We start from the raw sequence: 25,797 nt of genomic DNA on the forward strand, positions 1-25,797 counted from the left end.
CAATTGAATAATGTTGCTAATATGGAGAGCAAATTGGATGTCAAAAAAATGTCTGAGTTGGAGGTTAATAGAGAGTACAAAGTAACAGCTCTTCAGAAGATTCATAATGAATACAATGGAGTTATGGCTACATTAAATGATGAATTTAATGTCTTTCTACCCAGCAGAATCGCCAAGTTTATGAAAAATAATGATTATTTTACGAAAATCGAGAAAGCAGCGATCGATGCTTGGATCTTCTTTTTTTGGAAGGAAAATACAACAAATGGGAGTTCATTTTCTCATAAAACGAAAAAAATTAGAAAAAGTTTGTGAGCTCTTCTTCAAATGTAATTATTATTATCTAGACAAAAAAAATGATTATAATATAAAACTGATAAACACCAAGACTAAGCGACTTTCGAAAAATTGTAAATTATTGAAAGATTTGACAAAAGATGTTTACTATGCTGTGACAAAAATTCAAAGTTACTGTGGAAAAAAGTCTGGTGCAAGACTATCAGTCGAAATAAATAATAAATATACTGTTTTCTTACCGAAAAATAATGCTGAATATTATTTTTATAATAAAAAAAAGTTCCTTGAATTAGAGGATGGTATTAAAAGAAGAGTTTTAACATTACAATGTATTGGAGAAAATAATCAAGTTGTATTATTAGAAAGTTGGCCTAAGCCGATACACACAATATTCAATAAATAAATTACATTTGAAAAAATTTATTTTGTTATAATTTTTTATTAAAAAATTCTTATACCTATATACATTGTAAATATAATTATTCATAATTCTGATTCATTTTCCCATGTATCATGTTCAGAATTGAAACCTAACCATCTTACAAGTACTTTATTTTTACGTTTTTTTAAAATTTTTTCAACAAGATATATATCTGGATAGCGTACTGGACTCAGTTCTTCTTGATAAAAACATCCTTCAACATTGTTATTTTGATAGTCAGCAAGCTTGTAAGTTATCGGTATTGTATTCAATACTTTTGTGATTGTAAAAACTTCAGTTGTCCAATTGGGAGTGTAGCCTTTTTCGAAAATTTTTTTATATTTACTTATTCGCACTTTATCACCAATTTTAAATTTTCTTTTCAACTTTGATGTGACACAAAACATTGGATTTTGATTATGATATATTCCTCTCAATATATCTTTTTAATTGTTTTTAGTTACATTTTTTGGTTTCATTTTTATAGTTCTGTGCTTTGTATTATTATAATTTCTAATCAATTCAGGAAGTATAGTCAACCATTTATAACTGCCTTGGAATGTAAATCTTTCCCACATTTGATTTTTCAGGGTTCTATTAAACCTTTCGACTATACTTGCTTTTAAAGTACTATATGTTGAGTACATATTTATACTATATTTTTTCATGAGATTCTTAAATTCACTGTTGTAAAATTCTTTGCCTTGATCGACATGTAAATGTTTTTTTGGATATCGACCTTTTAGGAAAACAGATTTCATCGCTGCAGTAACATCTTTTGCACTTTTTGTTTTGAGTGGTACAGCAAATGCATATTTAGAAAAATTATCAATTATTGTAAGTATAAACTTGTAATTTTCATTTACGGAAGCATATGCACTCATGTCGACAAGATCACATTGCCATGTTTCATCAAGAGCTCTAATGTCAACATGTCTACGTTGATAATATCTGCGAGCAGGCTTGTGTAGCTCATGTGCCACAACGCTTCTCAAATAGTTATTGTCTTCTTTTTTATTATTATTTTCTGTTGTTTTATTCATTTTTATTTTTGATTTTCTAAACGTACTCCCAAATTTTCTGTCAAATAGTGAGATATAATTGCAACTTCTGTACTCAGCTCATCTAATGTATGACGTGATTTTTCAACACTTTTTTGCAATGTGTCCACTTTGATTGTCAGTTTACTAATGACTTCAGTTTTATATTTTTGAATATCTTCTTGCATTATTATAAGAAGATCATTAGTTTCATTTTTAATCAGAATCAGTGCTACTTTTTTTGAGACAGCATCATTCATGTCTTAAGCATCGGCAATGTGACATAATTTTTTTTCTGCAATGTCATAATGTCCGTCTTCTGTAAATTTAAAACCTTCTCCAGGTGGTCCTCTTATTGTATCGCCATCACTTTTTCCTCCGATAGAATATTTTCGTTTATTTGATAATTGACGTCCGAATATATCAACACTAGACATTATTCCACTCCAATGTCCTTTTAATGACTGTATATTGAAGACTGAATGAACATATATATTAACAAATAATACTAGCTTCTCTTAATTCTTCAATAATTGAAAGAATTTCATTAGCGTGACTATTATTGCCAGCTTTTTCTGAAGCTACAAGTAATTGAAGACGATTGACAAGCTCATTGGGATCATCCCAATATATATAATTTGTATTATTTATTTTCTTATTTTTTTGTAGTGTTTTGTATTTTGGTAATACAAGTGCTGAACCTTTTTTGCTCTCTACTTTTTGTTTTCTCAAAGACTTGACAAACAGTGATACATAATTTTTATATTTTTGTGTCCTGTTTGTCAGAAATGCACCATCAGGTTTGAAATTTTTACGATGTGCATTTGTTAATTTTATAATTTCAATAAAAATTTCTCGATCAACTTTCCGAATCATAGATGCATTAGGTGATTGTTGAAATAATAACTCCAAGAGTAGCCGGATAAATTTTATCTTTCACATAAATATGATGATTTTTTATTTCAATCATTGAATTACCAAACAATAATTTATTGTTTTTTAATTTTTGAATGGTGTACATTGTATTTCGAGCCTTGTCATGAGAATTTATTGATTTTTGCCTTCCAAGGTGCTTCTTCATCATCCAAATTTTTTTTTTTTCTCTGTTATATCTTCGTCTGTGTCATCATCATCAGCATCACTTATATTATTCTTTTGAAAAGCTAACGGATCAATATCAATTTTTTCATCATTATTTGTCAGTATTGATTTTTCTTCTTCTCCTTTCGTCTCGTATTCTTCTTCTGTCGTGTATTCTTCATCTTTTCTTTGAGCATTATTTTTTTTTATTGCTTGATTTCCACTGGAACTTGGTGCTGGTTTTTGGAATTTTTTATTTTGGAATTTTTACTATAGTCATTGGGCACAAGGGTCTCGAGTTGAGTAAACACTCAACTTGTGTCGAGAACGTACTAAATTGTTCATACGTGAGCTTGTGATCACCAATGACTCTCTTAATGTGATGTTTAGCTGACTTAACAACTGATTCCCATTTACCACCAAAATGTGGTGACCCAGGAGGTATAAAGCTCCAATCTGTACCATCTTTTGCTAAAAGAGTGGCAAGATTTTTAGCTTCCTTTGATGCTGACTTAAAAAGACGTTTTAGTTCAGCATCTGCACCTACGAAATTTGTACCACAATCACTAAATAATTTATCACATCGTCCACGACGACTTACAAATCTCTTAAATGCTGCTAGGAATCCTTCAGTTGTGTAGTCAGTAGCTAAATCAAGATGAACTGCCGATGATGCCATGCAGACAAATACTACTAAATAGCTTTTGTAAGACCTATTACATTTGCCTGACCATGTCTTCAGTTTAAATGGACCAGCATAGCCAACTCCTGTATGGAGAAATGGCTTGCATTTTAAGACTCTAGATGCTGGTAGTTGACCCATTAACTGTTGTGCAGCTTCAGCTCGATGTCTTACACAAACAACACATTTATTTATAAAAATCCTGTCTGGTACTCAACCACCAACAATCCAGTATTGTTGTCTCAATGTGGCCAACATCAATTGTGCACCACCATGTAATGTATTTACATGGCACTCGTTGAGTATCAGTTCAGTTAGTTTTGACTCTCTCGGTAATATCAACGGATTTTTATGATCACTTGTCATGAGGGATCTACTCAGTCTTCCACCAACTCTCAATGCACCATCCTTGTAAAGGAATGGTGTTAATTTTATCAAAGGACTTGACCTTGAAAGTGCTTCACCCTTTGATAATTGCTTAATCACTTCATGAAAGTATAATCGTTGATCATTAATTACCAAACCCAGCAATGTAATTTTACGTTTTTCAGACGTAATCCAGCTTGACCTATCCACAAAATATCTTGCTGAAAAACTCTGGCAAAATCTTCTCAACCATGCTGCCGCAGTTACAGCTTTTCTCAGTGACGAGAAATTATCTAAATAACTCTCACTTATGGTTGACATTACATTGCAAACCAAAGGTTTCTCTTCAACTTGAGTCATGTCAATCTCTTGAATGTTTAACACAGGATACTTATTTTGATTTTTAATAATCCAAGCTGGACCCTGCCACCACAAAAGATCTGTATATAATTGTGATGACGATGTACCACGTGATACTACATCAGCTGGATTATCTTCACCTGGTACGTGATGCCAGGTTGCCTGTGTCAATGTATTTTGTATAAATACCACTCTATTATGGACAAATGTTTTCCAACGATTAACGTCACCAGTTATCCAATAATATGTAATGGATGAGTCAGTCCACAAGTGTATGTTTGCTGACTGACAATCCAAACTCTGTTGAATATCTCTCACTAATTTAACCAACAGTACTGCTGCTGACAACTCCAATCTTGGTGTTGAAACTTTACATTTCTTCTTATTGGAGCTGTTGGAGTCTGATTTGATAGGTGCAAGTTTCGATTTGGATGCTATTATAGTACTCTTAGCAACACCAAGAGAATCAATAGTCACCAAGTAAACCACAGCACCAATTGATGCATCGCCAAATCCATGAATCTCCATTGAAGTGACTGTTGGTGTGATATTCAACCACCGCGGTATTTTTATCTCTGACAAATGACTCAGTTGTGAGATAAAATCTCTCCATGGACCCAATAAATTCTCAGGAATTTGCTCATCCCAATCAAGTTTGATTTTCCACAATGACTGCATGTATAATTTACCCTTTACAACTACTGGGGAAATCCAGCCAAGTGGGTCAAAAATTTGAGCCACTTGAGCTAACACGACTCTTCTGGTAACTGTCTTAGGCTCCTTGAATGTTATAGGAATGTAACTGAAACAGTCAGACGTCGTATCCCAGTTAAGCCCAAGTGTCCTGAAAATCTCATGATCTTCACTCAAATGGTTGGTTGATTTCTCGTGGAAATTCTTTGGGATATTACATAGTAACTCCTTTGAATTGCTTATCCATTTTCGCAATTTAAAACCATCAGAGTGAAGCATCTTTTGAATTTGTACAGCCTTGTCAATTCCTTGTTGTAAATTGTCAGCACCAACATATATATCATCCATATATGATCCTTGTGATATTGCTGACTTTACAAGTGGAAATTTATCTCCCTTTTCCAGTTCAAGTTGTCTCAGTGTAGCCAACGCCAGGAATGGGGCTGGTTTGGTACCATAGGTTACCGTGGTAAGCTCATACTCTTGAACTGGTGAGTCGAGTGTATCTCTCCAAAGTATTCTCTGATATTTTCGATCCTCAGGATGTATTGAGATCTGCCTGAACATTTGCCTGATATCACAAAGAAAGACAAAACTTTCTCCACTGTGTCAGGACTGATACCAGAGAGTTTATTAACTTTGGATCCTCGTATAAGTTGTCATTCAATGATTCCCCTGTATTTGTTTTTTGTGAACCATTGAATACAACTCTCAATTTTGTTGATGTACTCGACTCTTTTATGACACTGTGATGTGGTAAATAATAACACTTAGAATGGTCTTCAACAGGTGATGCTTTTACCATGTGACCCTGTGATTCATACTCAGTCATGAATTCACAATATGCCTGTTGAAGAGTTGGATTTTTGACCATTCTCTTCTCTTGGTTATGAAGCATTCTCAATGCCAACTCAAACGAGTTACCAAAAGTGTCTACAGGTTTTTTAAATTGATACCTTACCACAAAACGACCATGAGTATCTCTCTCGTAATTTGATATGAAATAACTCATACAGATGTCATCAGAAAATCCTGATGACTCTGTAGTGTCAAACTGCTCTTCTTGCAGCCAAAATCTTTTGACAAGGTTGTACAACTCTTCCTCTCTCTGACAGGAAACTCCTTGATGATAATTTTTTGATGCTGTACAGAGAGAGGTATTATTTCCCAAATTCAGGGTATTACCAGATAAAACCCAACCGAGCTCTGTACTCTGAGCGGTTGGTTGACCCTCTGGTCCTTTTTTGACACCATCTTTTAGTACTGTGCTGTACACATCAGCACCAAAGATAGCATCAATTGGAGCTGGTACATAAAACTCAGGATCAGCAAGCTGAAGATGTTTTATGTGGGCCCAGCTGTCTCGCAATTGCTTGGGAATCGCAACTGATGGTAATAACCCTATTAGTTTTGGCATTACCAATGCCTTCACTAGACCTTTATATGGTGACACTCTCGATATCACCTTAATGTCAATCGCACCTGTAGCGTGTATAAATATATATATGTATAGGATGTATGTATGAGTGTCCGTGACACTAGACGAAGAGAGTTTAGGTGTAAAAATGTTTGTATGCGTGTCTCGATAGGGAGAGAAAAATAAAACGACACTTCCAGTCCGGCCACCATCGAGTGCGTCCGCAAAATAAAAATTATAAATATTTTTTGGTGACGTGGCTTTACCACATCACCCATACATTAAAGCATATTGTACCAGTATATCATATAAATTGCATATTAAAATACAGAGTTAAAATAATATTAAATTAAAAAATTGTGTTTGATTTTATTTAAATATTTAACTAAAATCTTGTAATATTAAATTAAAGTAATTTGTGGTAAAATTTGGATATAAAATAAAAATCCAAATAGCAATAAAACCGCAACTCACAAATGGCTCCCAACTAGTGGCACAAACCACGCGGTGAAAAAAAAAAAAAAAAAAAAAGAGTAATAATTTATATAAATCAATAATTATAAATTGTAGTTGTGACCAAAATTCACAATTGGCTTCCAATTAGCAGCTCAAACCAAGAGGTGAAAAAAAAAAATATATATATATATAAATATTTGAAAAAAAAAAAAAAAATCAATGAAATTGTGAAAATTCAGTCGTGAGTACATATAATTGTCTCAAAATTATAATCTCAATCACGAGAGTGAGAAGAGTAATATTGTATATAAAATTGATAAATGTATAAAATATATCATTAAATTAAAATATAAAAAATTGTTGAGAAAGAATTTTCGCATATAAATTAAACGAAAATCAACAAATTTTGTGAGCAAAATAACAATAATAATAATTTGTATACACGTGGCAACGAAGTGTTGAACACGCCATATTTGTGAAAAGTCCATCAGAAAAATTAAATAATAATAATAATAATAAAATCTGATTACTCGTGGCAACTAATGTTGGACACGCTTGATGTGTAAAATTTTGTCAAGAAAATTAAAAATAATAAAAATAAAATTACACGTGGCAACTAGAAGTTGGACACGTCATAGTATTGAATAATTCATCATAAAAATAAAATAAAAATAATAAAATATATATATAATAATAATAATAATATTTTCAATGAAATCAATTGTATGAAAAGAATACGTGAAAATTAAACACAACATTTTCATTAAAAACATACTCAATATAAAATAAGTGATAATAGAATATTTAAAATAATAATTGCTGGTATTAAAATAATGATAAAATGGAGAAATTAAATGATATATTGAATGTAAAATGTCCAGAATTGATAGTTAAAATTGGAAAAAATGAATACAGAGCATTGATAAGGACAGGTAGTGCACATAATGTAATGTCGTACAATGTTTTTAAATTACACTCAGATCAAGATGTTCAAGAAATAGAAGATGATCAAAATCCAGCCAATAAAACCGTTTATTTTACATATATAATAAACGAGGTCAAATTTTATGATAAAGCAGTTGTGGAGTATGATCTTGGTTATGATATGGTACTGGGATACCAATGGATAATTAAAAATGGAGTGTCAATAAATTATGGTGATGAATCTATCAGCAGAAACAAATATAATATTGTTCAGTATCTTGGTGATATGAAATCACAACATAAAAATGAAAAATTAAATATTAAAGAAAACATGAAAATATTGAGTGAGCAACAGGGGGGTAACACCTCAGGAGATTGCCATAAAGGCAAAAATAAAAATAAAATAAATACAACAAGTGTTCATAAATGTAAAAATAATAAAAATAATAATAACATATTGTTGTGCAAGATGGCAGCCAAAGAGGCAGAAATATTAAAACTAAAATTTGAGATAGAGGAAGCAAGAAAGGCACAAACAATAGCCGAGCAAGCGTGTGCACAAGCAGATAAAGCCCGAGCACAGCTTGAAGAAAAATTTAAACATATTGAAAATATAAATAAACATCAACAAAATAAATTAAATGTTGATGATAATGTGTTTAAAAATGAAAATAAAATAAATGATCAGCAGGGGGGTGATATCTTAAAAGATGCTAATCACAGTGATAAAACAATGTGTGATCAACACAATCAAACAATAGTTGTTGATAATCAAAATAAAAATAAATTTAATATTGTGATGAATAATCGCAACAATCAAAATGATAAAATAAATTGTAATCAGCAAAATAAATTAAATTTTGTTGAAAATATCTGTGAAAATAAAAGTGTATCTAATGTTGTGGATAAAATTCATAATCAATACATTAATGCAACAAATGGTTGTCATGAAAATGAATTAAATTTTGTCCATAATAATCACCAGAATCATGTTGAGAAAATAAATAATTATCACCAAATAATTTGTGATAATAATATATGTAAAAATAATGCTAATAATAACAATTTGAGTGTTGCTGAAAAGAAAATGAAAGTCAATGTGTTCAATAATAAATATGACAATAATATTGGAAAAGTAAATACTGGGCAACGATACAAACTGGTCAATAGTGTCAATAATAAAATTAAAAATAAAATTAAATGCAAGATAAAATACAAACATTTAATTAATAACAATAATATGACTGGCAGAAAGTGCAAATTTGATGGCAAATTTGGATGTAAAAGATATTTGGGTCATTTGGAGATGTTTGCTGACTTTAACTTGACCAGTCAATTGAGAAGGGTGAATGCGGAATTACTTTGGTTAATGTCATTTGCCTCATGCCAAGGACCAGGTGGCATATTGTTGATGATCCTAATTCAAATAACTTCAATGTTATATATCGTATATAATATTCTAGAAGTTAAATTCAATAACTCAATGATGGATGCTACGATTACAATATGCTGGGAATATGTAAGATGTGGCAGAAATTCATCTGAATTTTATTAATCAATGTAAATGTATATTATATCCTTTTTTAAAAAATAATGTAAAGTTTTAATATTTGATAATTATAATTTTTGTATTTTAAATTTCAAGGTCAAAGATTAATTTGATTTTAAAAAAGAAATATTTGTGGTTGTAAATAGGATTATTATAAAATTTTATTTGGGTACAGTTAAAATTAATTTTAAATGTAAAATAATAGTAATTTTAAAGTCTATGATGATTAAGAATTTTAAATTGTTTATTATAAATATTTTGTATACTACTTGTATGTAAACGCTACTATAATTTTCATTAATATGATAAATCATGTATAATGAAAAAGGGGGGTAGTTGTAGCGTGTATAAATATATATATGTATAAGATGTATGTATGAGTGTCCGTGACACTAGACGAAGAGAGTTTAGGTGTGAAAATGTTTGTATGTGTGTCTCGATAGGGAGAGAAAAATAAAACGACACTTCCAGTCCGGCCACCATCGAGTGCGTCCGCAAAATAAAAATTATAAATATTTTTTGGTGACGTGGCTTTACCACATCACCCATACATTAAAGCATATTGTACCAGTATATCATATAAATTGCATATTAAAATACAGAGTTAAAATAATATTAAATTAAAAAATTGTGTTTGATTTTATTTAAATATTTAACTAAAATCTTGTAATATTAAATTAAAGTAATTTGTGGTAAAATTTGGATATAAAATAAAAATCCAAATAGCAATAAAACCGCAACTCACTTGCCTGCATTGTATGTTGGCCAATGCCCACCACCGCAAGACGTGATGACGTTCGACTAAGTCCTAGTCTATTTGCCAGAGCCTCCGACACCAGTGAAATCTCGGATCCTTGATCCAGCAATGCTCGAGCAGTGACAACCCTACTCCAGCGATCAAGTGAATCCATAATGGCTGTTGTCAGCAGTACTGGTGGTCGAGGGTTAGCTGTCTCTACCAGGACTTGTGGATGATTCTCCACCTGTTAAAACATATTAGTAAAATTTAGCTCCTTAAAATACTAATCTTACTAATGAATTAACTTAAATTTAATTTCTCATCATGTTATAGTATGTGTTACCACGTAACCAAGATACTACAACTCTAATTGGTACTCTTGGCCATTGAGTACCACACCTGTGTCTTTGTACATATTCAAAAATAGAAAATAAAATGAAACAATCTCATAGACAGCTGATGACGATAATAGGCAAGATAAAACGCCTGAAGATTCTGATTCCAGCTCGATATTAATGCAGCTTTGTACTCGTATGTGCTCAATATGTATACAAGTATACATGTACATGGTGTCCTTTTAACAGTATGACACATGCACATGTATATATATAGCAAACAACTATGTCATACCACGTCTAGTATGATACAAGTAATTCAATATTATTATTAATCAGAAAGGAGATGAAAGGAATTTAAATAAAAGGAATTTTTAAATAAATAACTCTTAACACTCTCAATTAATAACCAAACCAACAATTGCTATGATATGTATTCATAAAAAAAATATATAACAGGAAATATGTACAAAGGTGATCTCAAATTAAGGCTTTGAGATCACGTGATGGATATCCGAGGTCATTTTCGACATCCAAAACTCTCTGCACAACAACGCAGCCATACCTAGCAAACAGAGTAAAAAAAACACAAAAGTTTCTTATATAAAAACAAAAAATTAATTTGCCTTTGTCTCTGGTGCCTTTGGTTGTGGTGGTGACTTTGTGGCTGTTGACGTTGTTGCTTGTGATGATGTTGATGATGAATTTGATGGTCTAGTCGACCTACTCTTGTAGCACAACATAGTGTGGTGCTTTTGGCCTGGACATCTTCTGCAAGACGTCTTAGCCTTACATTTGATGACAGCATGTGACCCAAGGCAGTTGAAGCAGATGAGTCTTGGTCGCTTTGTCTTAACGAACTCATCTCGCTTCAATGCTGACATTGAAATAAACTGTGGGCACCTCACCAAGTTGTGCTCTTTACTTTGGCAGAGCTCACACAGCTGATTATTAGCTGCAGTTGCTAGAGTACCAGCATGTACCCTGACTGTATTTGGTGATGGAACAGAATCATCCATCTGTTCCACCTGCTCTACCGTTTCCATAGACCTCTCTCTTGAATTTAAAAAATCTTTAAACTCTGCCCAGGTTGGAGGCTCAGTTGTATTGGCAATCTTTTTTTCCCACGAGGACGCCAAAGAGATGTGTATCATTCGTGATACACGATATACGATGATGTCATCCCATCTAAGAGAATGCTCAACCCTGGCCAACATACGAGATAATTCGTGAGCAGTGGCTGATTTCATCTTCTCAATACCCAGTAAGTTGCTGAGCTCAGCATTGACCAACCTTCTCTTATTGCCAAAATCTCTTTTCAATTGGCCCCAGGCCACAGCAAAATTATCACCAGTGACGGCAATGCCACCGATTTTCTCTTTTGTTCTTTCATCCAATGCCATTTGCAAATGGCGGAATTTGGAAATGTCTGAAATTCCAGGCTTTAAAATAACTACCTGTTCAAACAGACTCTCAAATTCTAGCCATTTGGTGAAATCACCATTGAAGGTTGGTACATCCAATGGTGGCAGATCATTTGAGTTGCCTACAAAGACGGCATTGGATGTTGGAACAACAAGTGTGTTGAGTAACTCTTTGATCATGGCCGAGGTGTTATAGTAACCTTCCTCAACCATGACTGACTTGTTGTTCTTCCAATATGACCTATTGTCAAGCTCTAATTTTGCTCTATCGTTTGGCAAGCGAGCCAACTGGGACCGCATGAGTCTGTCAGTATCAGTGTGTTGGTGAAAAACCCTCTTGGCTTCTTCGTCACGTACTGACAACTGACTGATGGTAAAAACTTTACCCTCTCTTTTACCAGTCACAACCCAATTGTAAATTCTGGTGAGGCGATCAGAAAGTGATTGTTGTGTGACATATGACTCGTTGAGATACGACTTAATGACGTCGATGTCATGAGCGGCTTGTAATTGCTCTGCAGTCATGGCTATTTTGTACTCCGGTGAATTAACTTCCTCAGTGGATCCAATTGAACCACCTGAAGTACCGGATGTACCCTCTCCTTCTGCCATTTCCTTTAAATATATTGAAAAACAATTAGAAAATGTTTATAAACAATATTTTTATTCACGACAGTGAAATCACATGACCATATTTAAATTCAAGTGTATATAACATGGAATAAATACTGGACATTGGATTAGGAACATAGGAGCCAAGACATATTGAAAAAATGAACACCTGTCACTTTTTCAACCTTCACAAGGTGTTTTAATTAACAAATAATATAACGGTTTATTGTAAAACTAAATAATGTATAAATTAAACTCTCAAAAGTTAACCTCAAAAACCACTTGGTGTTGTATGCACCAGGTGTTACATACAGTGATTATAAATGAGACGTTTAGTCTATCGAAGTACGATGCGATGTGTGTCGTAGTCCAGTTGGCGTAGAGAGTTTGAGAAGTGACCGAGTATTCTCGGATTCATCCGAGAATGCACGAATCCAGCAAGCAAAGTCGCGCCTGCGTGTGGTGTATCCAAGCGTTGGCGTGACGTCAAAAATAAAGTTGACCGGCAAGTGCTGCTATACCAATATAGCGGTCTCTTGCGTAAACAGACACTGACATAACTAAAATAATAAATATCAAATACGTATGCCACGTAAAAGTAACTTGGAAAAAATATAAAAACTCAAAACTGTTGACACAATGTTACAAGTGCCAACAGTTTGGACATGGATCAACACATTGTAACAACAAACCCAAATGTGTCATGTGTGCAGAAAATCATTTGACAAAAGACTGTAGCATAAAAAAAGAAGAACAAAACAAAATAAAATGTGCCAACTGTGAAAAAACCACGTAGCCAGCTTCGCAGGATGTGAAAAATATCAAAAACAATTTGAATACATCAAGGAAAAAAGATTAAACTTCAACAAGAGACAACAACAGCAACAACAACCAAATAAATAACGAAGTATTTCCATCACTAAGGAACAGATATACTAACACCAACACACACCAAGCAGCACCAACGCATCAAGCAAATGTACAACAACTATATAACGAGGTAACAAATAACAATAACAATAATCATAGTATAACAAATACAAATACATCATTTTTCAATGATGAATTTAAAGATTTCATAGAATTAACTGAACAAATTAAATTATTAAATGAACTTTGCAACATTAAACAATTACTAATTGAGCTAAAAACATTAAATTCAAATTTTGCCGAAGTATCAACAGACGAACGTAAAATCATGATTGCTACACAATTATTTAGTAAAAATGACTAGTCAATTTATTATTAATAAATTAAAAAATTTAGTAACGGCTGCATTCTCTTTGAAAATTGAAAATTTTCAAAACTCCGGAAGGGGAACGCGTTAACTCCGAAATTATAATTTTTATTTATTATTTAATAATGAATTGTAATATAATAATTTATTATAGTACAATTATTCGTTATATTAAATTTATTTATAAAACTTTAACCTTAAACTTTCAAAAAATAGGATAAATACAAAATAATAAATAAACCAAATTGATTCCTAGAATTGTTGAGTGCTACCATCTGCCATCTTAAAAAAAAAAAAATCTAATGGTAAAAATGAGTGGGTATTATCGGTATTATGCTCTACAGTCACAAGTGCGCATGCGTACGGCAAAAAAAATGATGAAAAAAAAAAATAATGATTGTTTAAATCTTCATTAATTGTTTAAATAACTAAAAAAATCTCATATTATAGTCAAAAAATTTGTTAGAAAATTTCCTACAAGCTGTCAAGCCAAATTAGCTCATTGAATGATTTCTTTGTGGTTCTTTTTATTTTATAAACTACTCACTCTGATATTTTTTATAAACAATCGCCAATTATAAAAAAACTAATTGTTGAAAAAATTTCGAGTATAGCTCTGGTTGTAGATTTTTTGACGAGGAATCCATTAAAACTAAAATAAAACCTCTTAGTTAATTTTTAAAAAAGTTATGTCTGTTCCAAAAAAATGTCGTTTCAGTTTTTCTTGAATAAACAAATGAATTCGATTTTAAAAAATATAAACTTTTTTTAATTATCTTTATTTCATTGTTTACTGCTATCTGTGGAATTTTCGCATCCATGGTTTTTCTTAGTTTTCTTAATATTTCGCTTCGAAGATTTTGTTACATTTTTCTTTCGTCATTTGTAAACTCAATAATTACCTGAAAAATTTCAATTTTATCAGAGGCTCTAGAGCTCATCGAGATCTTTAATTTAAGCCTAATACGAATAATCTAGCTTAATTATTATGGAAGCTATGAGCGGTATTCATAAAACATGTAGTGAAAACAAAACTATTGTGGGACGCCTCGCGTCTATCCCACCTCTGTAAAATAAGCCACTGGAATGCCAATGGCTTAATGCACAAGTGGCATGAATTAAAAATTTATATAGTTGAACAAGATATAGACATTATGCTAACTAATGAATTAAAAACACCTGATAATATTAATTATACATTACAAGGGTATAACAGCCTTAGAAAAAACAGAACAGGTACAAGCCAAGGTGAAGGTTTGTTAATATTAATTAAAAATATAATTAAGTATTCTGAATTTAGAGTTAATTTTAATTTCAAAATATTAGAAACAATGGCTATTAAATTAAATAATGACATAACAATTCACTCAGTCTATGTGCCAAGACGGAATCTGGATCCAGATGAAGTCTTGGCAATATTTTCTAGTACCAAACGTTGCATAGCCGTAGGGGACTTTAATGCTAAGCATGGATCATGGCTTTGCAAAGCTGCCAACCACAACGGCAAAATAATGAATAAATTAATAAACAATAACATATGTAACATACAGGCTCCTGAATTGCCAACTTTATATCCGACAAATGGGGGGTGTGCTAGTCGTAGTTGATTTTGCCCTTGTGAATGCTGTAAACTACGCCTTTGATGTGGAGGCGTTGAATGAGCTGGACTCAGACCACCATCCAATTGTTATTGAAATAAATAACACACACAACATAACATGCAATAACAAAAAATGATCATACAGTTGCTGAAGCAACTGTGCCTTCCCTGCGGGGGGAATTTTAATTTCTTCTTTAATATATATTAAAATTCGTGACTACAAATTTATTTCATTCTCTATTGTTACAATGATTATTGTTACAGCTAAAATTTATTTAATTTTCATTCATTTTGCTTGTTCCTTCTAATGGGTCATCTCCATGTCCAGAATCGCTTTCTCCTAACCTTTTAAACTCTCTGTTTTTATTCATTTTGTTGTACTATGATTTTAGCCTGTCAATGTTAAATATTTATTACAAAATTGTCGAGTTCGATTGTATTTATTCTATTTACTTTTTTCTCTCGGTTGAATCAGGATTTAACGTTTTAGTTGTTGCTGAAGTCGTCATTATATTCTTAATTTTTTTATATCCATTTATTTTCAATTCCTTTAATACTATCACATCACCCTTTTTTCCCTAGAAATTTTCTGCCTTTTCATTCCATATAGTTAGTTCAATCTAAAATATATTTTCTTTGGTAAATTTATTATCTTTATTTAATTTAATCAAACTTTTTTTCATTTAAATTTTATTTTACTTCATAATCACTGTCGTCTGCTAATGTTATTGTTCTTTATTTTAATAACCGTCCTGACATTGCATATATAAATTCCACTTTATTTATTGCTATTATGATTGAATAGTTTTCTTTTTTTTTTTTTTTTTTTTCCTAAAATTATTTTGCCTGCAAATGAATTAATTGGTAGATGTACAATTTCTTATATTTCTTTAAACTCGAAATTAATGTTTGGTATATTTTCATTTTCCTCATCGTCATCGAATTTTATATTAGCTTCTACTGGTATCATTATTTCTTTATTATTTATTGATGAGTATTGTTCATTAATTTTTCTCAATAATCCTCCAGTGATCGTATATATTTTGTTTAAATTGAATATTTAATAATTTATCGTGGTAATAATTTTTTTTTTAATCTTTTTGTTGAAAAATCTTGTTGAAAAATATGATTTTTCCATGATATTTTGCTATACTTTTCTTTTTTTTTAACTGATATTTTCCTAATATTTTCCTATAATTATCGTATTTTTCTTTATATTCAGTGATATTTCTATATTTTTGTTTATTCGTTTATATATTCTTTATTTTCCTATATTTTTCTTCATTTTCCATATTCATCGTGTTTAGATTGATTAAGGGACTTAGAAAATTTTCAGGGGGGGGGGGGCATAATTGATATGTTGCCTTATTTATCGTTTTTTTTTTTATATTCAGTCACTTTTCTATATTTTCCTTTATATTCACTGATATTTTCCCATATTTATCGTTTTTTCTTCATATTCACTGATTTTTCTTCGATATTTTCCCATATGTATCGTATTTTTCTTCATATTCAGTGATTTTTTTTTCATATTTACTGATATTTTTCCATAATTATGAGAGTTTTCTTTATATTTACCCCTTTTTTTTATATTTACTGATATTTTTCCATATTTATCGGTTTTTTCTTCATATATAGCAATTTTTTCTTTATATTCAGTAATTTTTCCTCTATATTTGCTGATATTTTCCCATATTTATTCCCTTTTTTTCCTTTATATTCACTGATTTTTCTTTGATATTTTTCTATTTTTTTCTACATTGTTCTTTACATTTACTGATATTTTCCCATATGTATCATATTTTTCTTCATATTCAGTGACTTTTCCTTCATATTTACTGATATTTCCCTGATATTTCCCCATAATTATAAGAGTTTTCTTTATATTTAGCGCTTTTTTCTTTATATTCAGTAATTTTTCCTTTATATTTACTGATATTTTCCCATATTTATCATTTTTCTTCTTTATATTCAGTGATTTTTCTATATTTTTCTTCATATTTACTGATGTTCCCCATATTTATCGTATTTAGATTAAGGGACTTAGAAAATTTTCGGGGCGGGGGAGGGGGGGGGGTCTACCATGGTTGGGGGGGGGTCCAGATAAAAAGCGAAAACAATAGGAAATTAAAATTCCCTAAAAATATTTAGTTTACAAAAATGCAAATTGGAATAAATATAGAAAACATATATCAAATAACTTGACAATAAATACTAAACTTAAAACAACAGATGACATAGACAATGCAATAAACAATTTAACTGACATAATTAATGAAGCCAAAAAACACTCAATACCAACAGCTAAACCTAAACCAAATGTAGACCTACCTGATGACATTAAACAACTCATAAAAAAACGTAACATAGCTAGACAAAGATATCAACGAACACGTAATGTAACAGACAAAACACGTAAAAACCATCTATCAAATCAAGTAAAACAAGAAATTAAAAAACAAGAAAATTAGTAACGGCTGCATTCTCTTTGAAAATTGAAAATTTTCAAAACTCCGGTGGGAGGACGCGTTAACTCCGAAATTATAATTTTTTTTTAAAATTTAATAATGAATTGTAATATAATAAATTATTATATTACAATTATTTGTTATATTAAATTTATTTATTTTTATAACCTTTAACCTCAAACTTTCAAAAAACAGGATAAATACAAAATAAATAAACCAAATTGATTCCTAGAATTGTTGAGTGCTACCATCTGCCATCTTAAAAAAAAAAAATCTAATGGTAAAAATGAGTGGGTATTATGCTCTGCAGTCACAAGTGCGCATGCGTACGGCAAAAAAAATAATGAAAAAAAAAATAATCATTGTTTAAATCTACATTAATTGTTTAAATAATTAACTAAAAAAATCTCATATTATAGTCAAAAAATTTGTTAGAAAATTTTCTACAACCTGCTAAGCCAAATAAGCTCATTAAACGATTTCTTTGTGGTTCTTTTTATTTGATAAACTACTCACTCTGATATTTTTTATAAACAATCGTTAATTATTAAAAATCTAATTGTCGAAAAAATTTCGAGTATGGCCCTGGTTGTAGATTTTTCGACGAGGAATCCATTAAAACTAAAATAAAACCCCTTAGTTAATTTTTTTAAGTTATGTATGTTCCAAAAAACGTCGTTTCAGTTTTTCTTGAATAAACAAACGAATTCGATTTTAAAAAATATAAACTTTTTTTAATTATCTTTATTTTATCATTTACTGTTATCTGTGAAATTTTCGCATCCATGATTTTTTCTTAGTTTTCTCAATATCTCGCTTCGAAGATTTCGTTACATTTTTCTTTTGTCATTTGTACACTCAATATTTACCCAAAAAATTTTAATTTTATCAGAGGCTCTAGAGCTCGTCAAGATCTTTAATTTAAGCCTAATACGAATAATCTAGCTTAATTATTATAGAAGCTATGAGCGGTATTCATAAAACATATAGTGAAAACAATACTATAGGTGGGACGCTTCGCGTCTATCCCACCTCCGTAAAAACACAAAAATTTACAATTGCATGAAAAGTTAAAAAATCTCAAAGTTAGTGACAATTCTATTTGGAAAACTGCCAAATCTTTCACTAAAAAATTAGACAATAAAATACCAACACTACATGGACTAAATGGCTTGGTGTATGATGACCAAGACAAAGCTGATGTGCTTGCACGGAACTTTGAATTGGTACATCATCTCACTGAGAACATGGGTAATCATCACACAAACAAATTATTTAACCAACATATTAAAATAATCAACAACACAACAGTAGACTTTAAAGACATTAAACTCACATCACCAAAAGAAATTTTCGATGCAATCAAAAAAACAAAACCAAAAAAAGCACCTGGTCCAGACTTAATCCAAAATATCCTACTCAAAAACTTACCAAAAAAAGCAATAGTACAAATCACATATATATTTAACAACTGTCTCAAATTAACATATTTCCCTGAGGTTTGGAAAGTAGCCAACTTATTGGCCTTTCAAAAACCAGGTAAGGACAAATTATTTCCCCAAAACTACAGACCAATTACTGTACTACCAACTCTAAGTAAAATATTTGAAATGATTATTTTAAATAGAATTAAAGAATTTGAAAGTAAAAACAAAATAATGGTAGATGAACAATTTGGCTTTAGACAAAACAGGAGCACTGTACAACAATTGGCCAGAATAACAAATTATATTTCTAACAGTTTTAACACAAATAAATCCACAGCTATGCTATTACTGGACATAGAGAAAGCCTTTGATACAGTCTGGCATCAGGGTTTAATTTATAAATTACATAATATGAATTTACCACTATATTTAACAAAATTAATTCAAGAATACTTAATTAATAGAAAATTTGTAGTTCAAGTAGGTGATACTACATCACAAGAAAAAACTATAGTTGCAGGTGTACCACAAGGCTCCATTCTTGGACCTGTTCTGTTTTCTTATTATATAAATGACCTACCAATTGATAGGCAAAACACAGAAACAGCATTATTTGCTGATGACACAGCAATATATAATTGTTCTTGGAATAAAAAAGTGGCAATTGATAGAATTAAAAATACTCTAGATAAATTCTTAGAATATTATGATAATTGGAAAATTAAAATAAATGCTGCTAAAACAGAATTAATTATTTTTAGCTATAAAATTAAAAACAAAAAAAATGAAAATAACTTTATAATTAAAGTCCTGGATGAAACTATACAACCGAGTCCAAAAGCCAAGTATCTTGGTGTAACACTTGATTGTAAGTTAAAATTTAGTAATCACATAAACATTGCACGTAATAAAGCATATGCTATTAAAAATTTGATTCATAAATTAATCAATAAAAATAGTAGTTTATCAATTAAAAACAAAACAATCTTATACAAGGCATTAATCGAACCAATCCTAATGTATGCTGTCCCAATATGGAGCAATACTGAAATAACCAATTAATAGAACAAAAGACTTTTATGAATATAATGTCAAACAACATAAAATATTAAATAACGTGGGCATCTATAATAAAGATAATGCTCCATTTAAACTAAAACATAAAGTACCTCATAACTTGTTACTATCATAAGCACTGTAATAATTAATAAATCTAAAATTAATATAAACAACAAATGTAAATATGTAAATAGTAGATTTAAGTATTAGTTGTTAGTTAAAAAAACTTGTCATGTGATCATTTTTTCAAATTTTGGATCCATTAATAATTTAAAACAAAAATAAATAATAATTAAAAACAATAAATAAAAACATAATTAATAAGCTTCGACAAAGAAACGAGAACAAAATAAACCAATGTAAAACCATGTACTCAATTTTGATATACATATGTAAAAGTAAATGAATAAAGATACATTTTAAACTGAACTGAACTAGATAAAATATCAACGCGGATTCTCGTTCTGACTGTCAAACAGTGAACATCGTGAACATAGCGACTAAAAATAGTATAAATAATATAACCCCCATGGGGGATACTACAAATGAAAAAGTAATAACAAATACAAATAACAAAAGAACTAGTGAAGTGTTTGAAGAAAACGGTTATGACTTATTTGATTTTAAAACCATATAATCAAAATTAAAAAAGAAAAACAACAATAACCTACAAACAACAATACCAATAAACAGTGACAGCACCACTGGTTTTAAATTTTCATGGCAAAATAATAAAAACAACATGCACGGGGCAACAATCAAAACCAGCAATAGATTTTGATGGAAATACAGGTTAATATCTGCATTACCTACACCAACTCTGTTATGTTATATTAATGTCTAATGCACCTGAACTTAGAGGCATTGTTGTAAAGTTCTGACTAGAACTCCGTCTCTATACCTTTTACTATTCTCACTGACTTTGTAAATTAGTAAGTGATTTTAGTACCTTCTTCCGAATTATATACTTCTACCGAGCACATGTTAAATAAATTGCATTTATAATTACTAAAGTAATTCACCGTTTATTATTTGTGGAATCCTTAATTCAACTGTGTATAATCAACAGGTTATGGGCCCAGTGTGAGTCATATAATCCATAACTAATTAACGTTAAATAAATTAAGTGCGAAAAATTTATTTGTTGAGTCAAAAATCTTTAAGACATTATTTTCCGAGGTTAGCCCACCCTAGTATAATAGTGCAATAAAAACCAAGAAAAATAATAACAATATTAAAGAAGATTCAATAGTGTCTTAGTGTTTTTTTATAAAGCAATAATGGAAGAAATTGTTGAAGTATCAAAAACTCAAAAATTACGTGGAGCTGAAAACTGGTTGACATGGAGCTTCCACATGAAAACAAAATTCATGAGTATGCAAGTTCTGCAGGTTGTTGATGGTCGCATTCCAATGCCAAAACCACCAACAGAAATTACAGTAGAGACCACGCGAAAACATGAAGAAGAGGTTGCCAGATGGGAGAAGCTGGACGGCATGGCTCAACATGCTATCTCTGCAGCACTTCCTGAGCAACTGATGATACACGTGATGTCATGTTCAACATCACAAGAAATGTGGAACAAACTAAAAGGTATTTATCAATCGCAAGGTGAGACAAGAAAACACATGTTAAATCAAGAGTGGTACTCATCAACAAGAGACCCCAATGATAACATGACAACTCACATTGCGAAAGTGCAAGACCTGGCTCATAAATTACAAGCCACTGGCACCACAGTAACAGACGACATGATTATGTCTAAAATCTTACTGAGTTTGCCACAGCATCTTAGAATCTTTTGCAGCATCTGGGAATCAACACCTTCCAGTGAACGCACACTCACAAGCCTTACTGCTCGCCTCATCATGGAAGAGGCAAGGTCAGACATTCATGAGAAAAATGACATGAATGAAGCCTTGGCAGCTGGTCGTGTATTTAAAAAACAAAACGACTATAAAAAACCAACCAACACAAGAAAACCAATATGTTCAAACTGCTCAAAGCCTGGACATTGGAGGAAAATCTGTCCAGAACCAATAAAAAAGAGAAAATCATCTTATCAGCCTGGAGAAACATCAAGAGAGAGAGCACCTGGTACTGGTGCTATTGCCAAAACAGCAACTGGTGGAGCTTACGTTCAAGAAATAGTATTAACTACTCAAACAACTGGTAATCCAGGAAGTAAGTGGTGTCTTGACTCTGGTGCAACCCATCATATGACTGGGAGAAAAGATTGGTTCACTAACTTGGTAAGTCTTGATGAACAAGTTTTAATTCGTGTTGGAGATGGTAAAATCATTAAAGCTCAATCTCATGGGTTTATTAATATTCTATCTTTTGATGGTAAAAAGTGGGTGGAAAAACATCTTGATAACGTATTATATGTGCCTCAACTAAAATATAGTTTGTTTTCTGCAAGTGCAATTTTAAATAAAGGGTACCAAACTTCAGCAAGCAGAGACAGATGGGTATTTACGAAAAATGGAGATATTGTTGCAGTGGGAGTTCCTGAAGACAACCTATTTATCATGAAATTCAAGGTGGTACCACCACTCAAAGAAATACCACCAACAAGAGAAGCACCATCTGTACCACATGCTCTAATTAGAGCACCACAGAGCCTGAAAGCGTGGCATGAAAGGTTGGCTCATCAACACTACGACCACGTCAAAAGGTTTCTGGCTTCAAGAGGCATCAAAACAGTTGGACAACAAGAAGAGTGTAAGCCTTGTATAGTTGGGAAGATGCATCGATCATCACATAAAACAAGTAAGTCTGGAACAAACAATGTTGGTGATCTCATACATGCCGATGTATGTGGCAAAATGGAAACACCCTCATTGAACAACACAGAGTACTTTTTGTTATTTAAAGATGACTATTCTCATTATCGTCACATTTACTTCTTAAAACAAAAGAGTGATGTCATCAAATGCTTTAAAAATTATTTGTTAATTGTAAAAAAAGAAACAGGTAGAGACATCAGCTGCTTAAGAACTGATAGAGGTCTTGAATTTCTAAACCAAGAAATGAAGAGCATCACCTTTGAACATGGAATTAAACAGGAAAAGACTGTTGCCTATACACTTGAGCAGAATGGAAAAGCTGAACGAGAAAATCGTACACTTGTTGAAGCTGCTCGAACAATAATACACAGCAAAAACCATTCAATGGAGCTGTGGGCTGAAGCACTCAACACTGTATCTTATGTACTGAATAGAACTGGTACAAGCTCAGTCAAAGGCAAGACTCCTTTTGAACTTTGGCACAACAAAAAAGCTGAAGTTGATCATCTCAAAGAGTTTGGGTCACCTGTAATGGTCCATGTTCCAAAACAAAAACGAAGAAAATGGGACAAGAAAGCTCAAGAAGGGATCATGGTTGGCTACAGTGAGGAAACCAAAGGGTACAGAATTTGGTTCAAAGACCGAAATGTAATTGAGCCTCACTGTGATGTCAAGTTCCTTGAAACTCAAGAATCAACTGAACAGAATCAAAATGTTGAAAATGAGTATGTCGAGATAATTAGAAGAACAGTTCCAATCATCAATGAACCAGGTCAAAATACCACTGGCAGACATCTTGAAGTCCAAGTGCCAGATGATGCAGATGATGACCAGCACACAACGTCTGATGAAGAATACGACAGTGCAGACAGCAGAACTATTGATCTAACTGATGGAAATAAATGTATGGTTGTAGTCTGCGTCCATCCTCAAGATGAACCAATGTGGGTTCAGTGTGATGAAGGGTGCGAGTGGTGGTTCCACCAAGAATGTGTTGGTGTTGATGAGACAATAAAAAGTCGAGATTACATCTGTCTTAATTGTGAAGACAAAGATGATAAAAATATAATTACTACAGATGATAACCAGGTTGCATTAATATGTGATGAACCATCATCATATAATGAAGCAAAAAACAGCACTGAATATGCTGAGTGGTCATCAGCAATGGAGGAAGAGCTACAAGCCTTGAAAAAGAACAACACATGGATATTGGTTGACAAACCAAATGGTGCTAACGTACTCACCAATAGATGGGTATTCAAGGTAAAGCAAAAGGCTGATGGATCAATTGAAAGATAAAAAGCCAGATTGGTAGTTAAAGGCTGCCAACAAAGAGCTGGTTTCGACTATGAAGAAACATTTAGCCCAGTTGTTAAATTCGACTCAATACGAATAATATTAGCAATTGCTGCAGCCAAGAAAATGCACATTAAACAATTTGATGTAAAAACTGCATTTTTATATGGTGAACTTGAAGAAGACGTATACATGAAGCAGCCAGAAGGTTTCTCTGATGGTACCAACAAAGTGTGCAAGCTGCAACGGAGCCTATATGGTCTAAAGCAGGCACCAAGATGTTGGAACAAAAGATTTATCAAGTGCCTCGAAAAATTTGAAATGAAACCACTTGATGCAGATTCATGTGTCTTCAGACTATCAGATGGATCTGATGATACCTTGATCCTTGCCATCTATGTCGATGATGGTTTGGTAGTATCAAACAACAAAACAAAAATAGATATCTTGTTAAATCATTTACTAACAGAGCTTGATGTAAAAATCAGCTCATTAAATATGTTTTTAGGTATTCAGCTAGACAGACTACCAGATGGTTCCATTGTTGCTCATCAATCCTTGTATGCCAAAAGGATACTCGATCGGTTCAACATGAAGGAAGCCAATCCAGTTTCCATTCCTGCAGACAACTGCCAAAATCTAAGTGTGCTGAAAACAACAGAAGAACAATCACCTCTGTTGAACGTGCCATATCGAGAGGCAGTTGGCAGTGTGCTGTTCTTGTCAATGATTACAAGACCTGACATTGTATATGCAGTAAATACTGTCAGTCAATACTGCTCCAATTACCAAAAACCTCATTGGGATGCAGTTAAAAGAATATTGAAATATATAAAGGGAACAATAAATTTTGGTATTAAATTCTCAGTGGGAGGGGATTTAATTTTTGAGGGGTTTTCTGATGCAGATTATGCTGGGGATATAAAGTCAAGAAGGTCAACTTCTGGGTATATCTTGAAATTAGGTAATTGTCCAATAATTTGGGGTTCTAAAAAACAGAAAACAGTGGTGATATCAACAGCTAAAGCTGAATTCACCGCTGCTTGTCTTGCTTCAACAAATTTAATATGGGGACAAAAGTTGATCCAACAATTACTAAAAAAGAAATTAAAGTCACCTGCTCTGCATATTGATAATCAAAGTGCCATTGTCTGGATTAACAATTGACAATTTGAAACAAAAGCTAAACATATAGATATAAAATTTAAATTCATTTTTGATGGGGTTAACCAAAATAAATTTGTACCCATGTACATAAATACTGATATCCAACAAGCAGATTATATTTTTACAAAGTTGGTTAGAAAATGAGTAAGATTTGAAATGCTAAGAAAATTAATTGGTGTAGTAAACTGTGAAAAATTGTAATTATTTTATGATATTTTGTTGTAATTAGTTATGTAATGCACACATTAAAGTGGGAGTGTTGGAAATACAGGTTAATATCTGCATTACCTACACCAACTCTGTTATGTTATATTAATGTCTAATGCACCTGAACTTAGAGGCATTGTTGTAAAGTT

General features: G+C 31.8%; 1 protein-coding gene across 1 annotated transcript; it reads right to left on the bottom strand.

Annotated features, from left to right (window-relative positions):
- Positions 1 to 3,733: 3,733 nt before the first annotated feature.
- Positions 3,734 to 11,102, bottom strand: LOC122850549. Its single transcript, XM_044149679.1, has 4 exons — positions 10,986 to 11,102; positions 10,031 to 10,268; positions 5,578 to 6,370; positions 3,734 to 5,498 (listed from the first exon to the last, which is right to left on the bottom strand). The coding sequence occupies exons 1-4, from the start codon at positions 11,100 to 11,102 to the stop codon at positions 3,734 to 3,736; spliced, it is 2,913 nt and encodes a 970-aa protein (XP_044005614.1).
- Between the last annotated feature and the right edge of the window lie 14,695 nt (positions 11,103 to 25,797).

Source organism: Aphidius gifuensis, linkage group LG2 (genome assembly GCF_014905175.1).
Source record: "Aphidius gifuensis isolate YNYX2018 linkage group LG2, ASM1490517v1, whole genome shotgun sequence".
NCBI classification, from domain to species: Eukaryota; Metazoa; Arthropoda; class Insecta; order Hymenoptera; family Braconidae; genus Aphidius; species Aphidius gifuensis.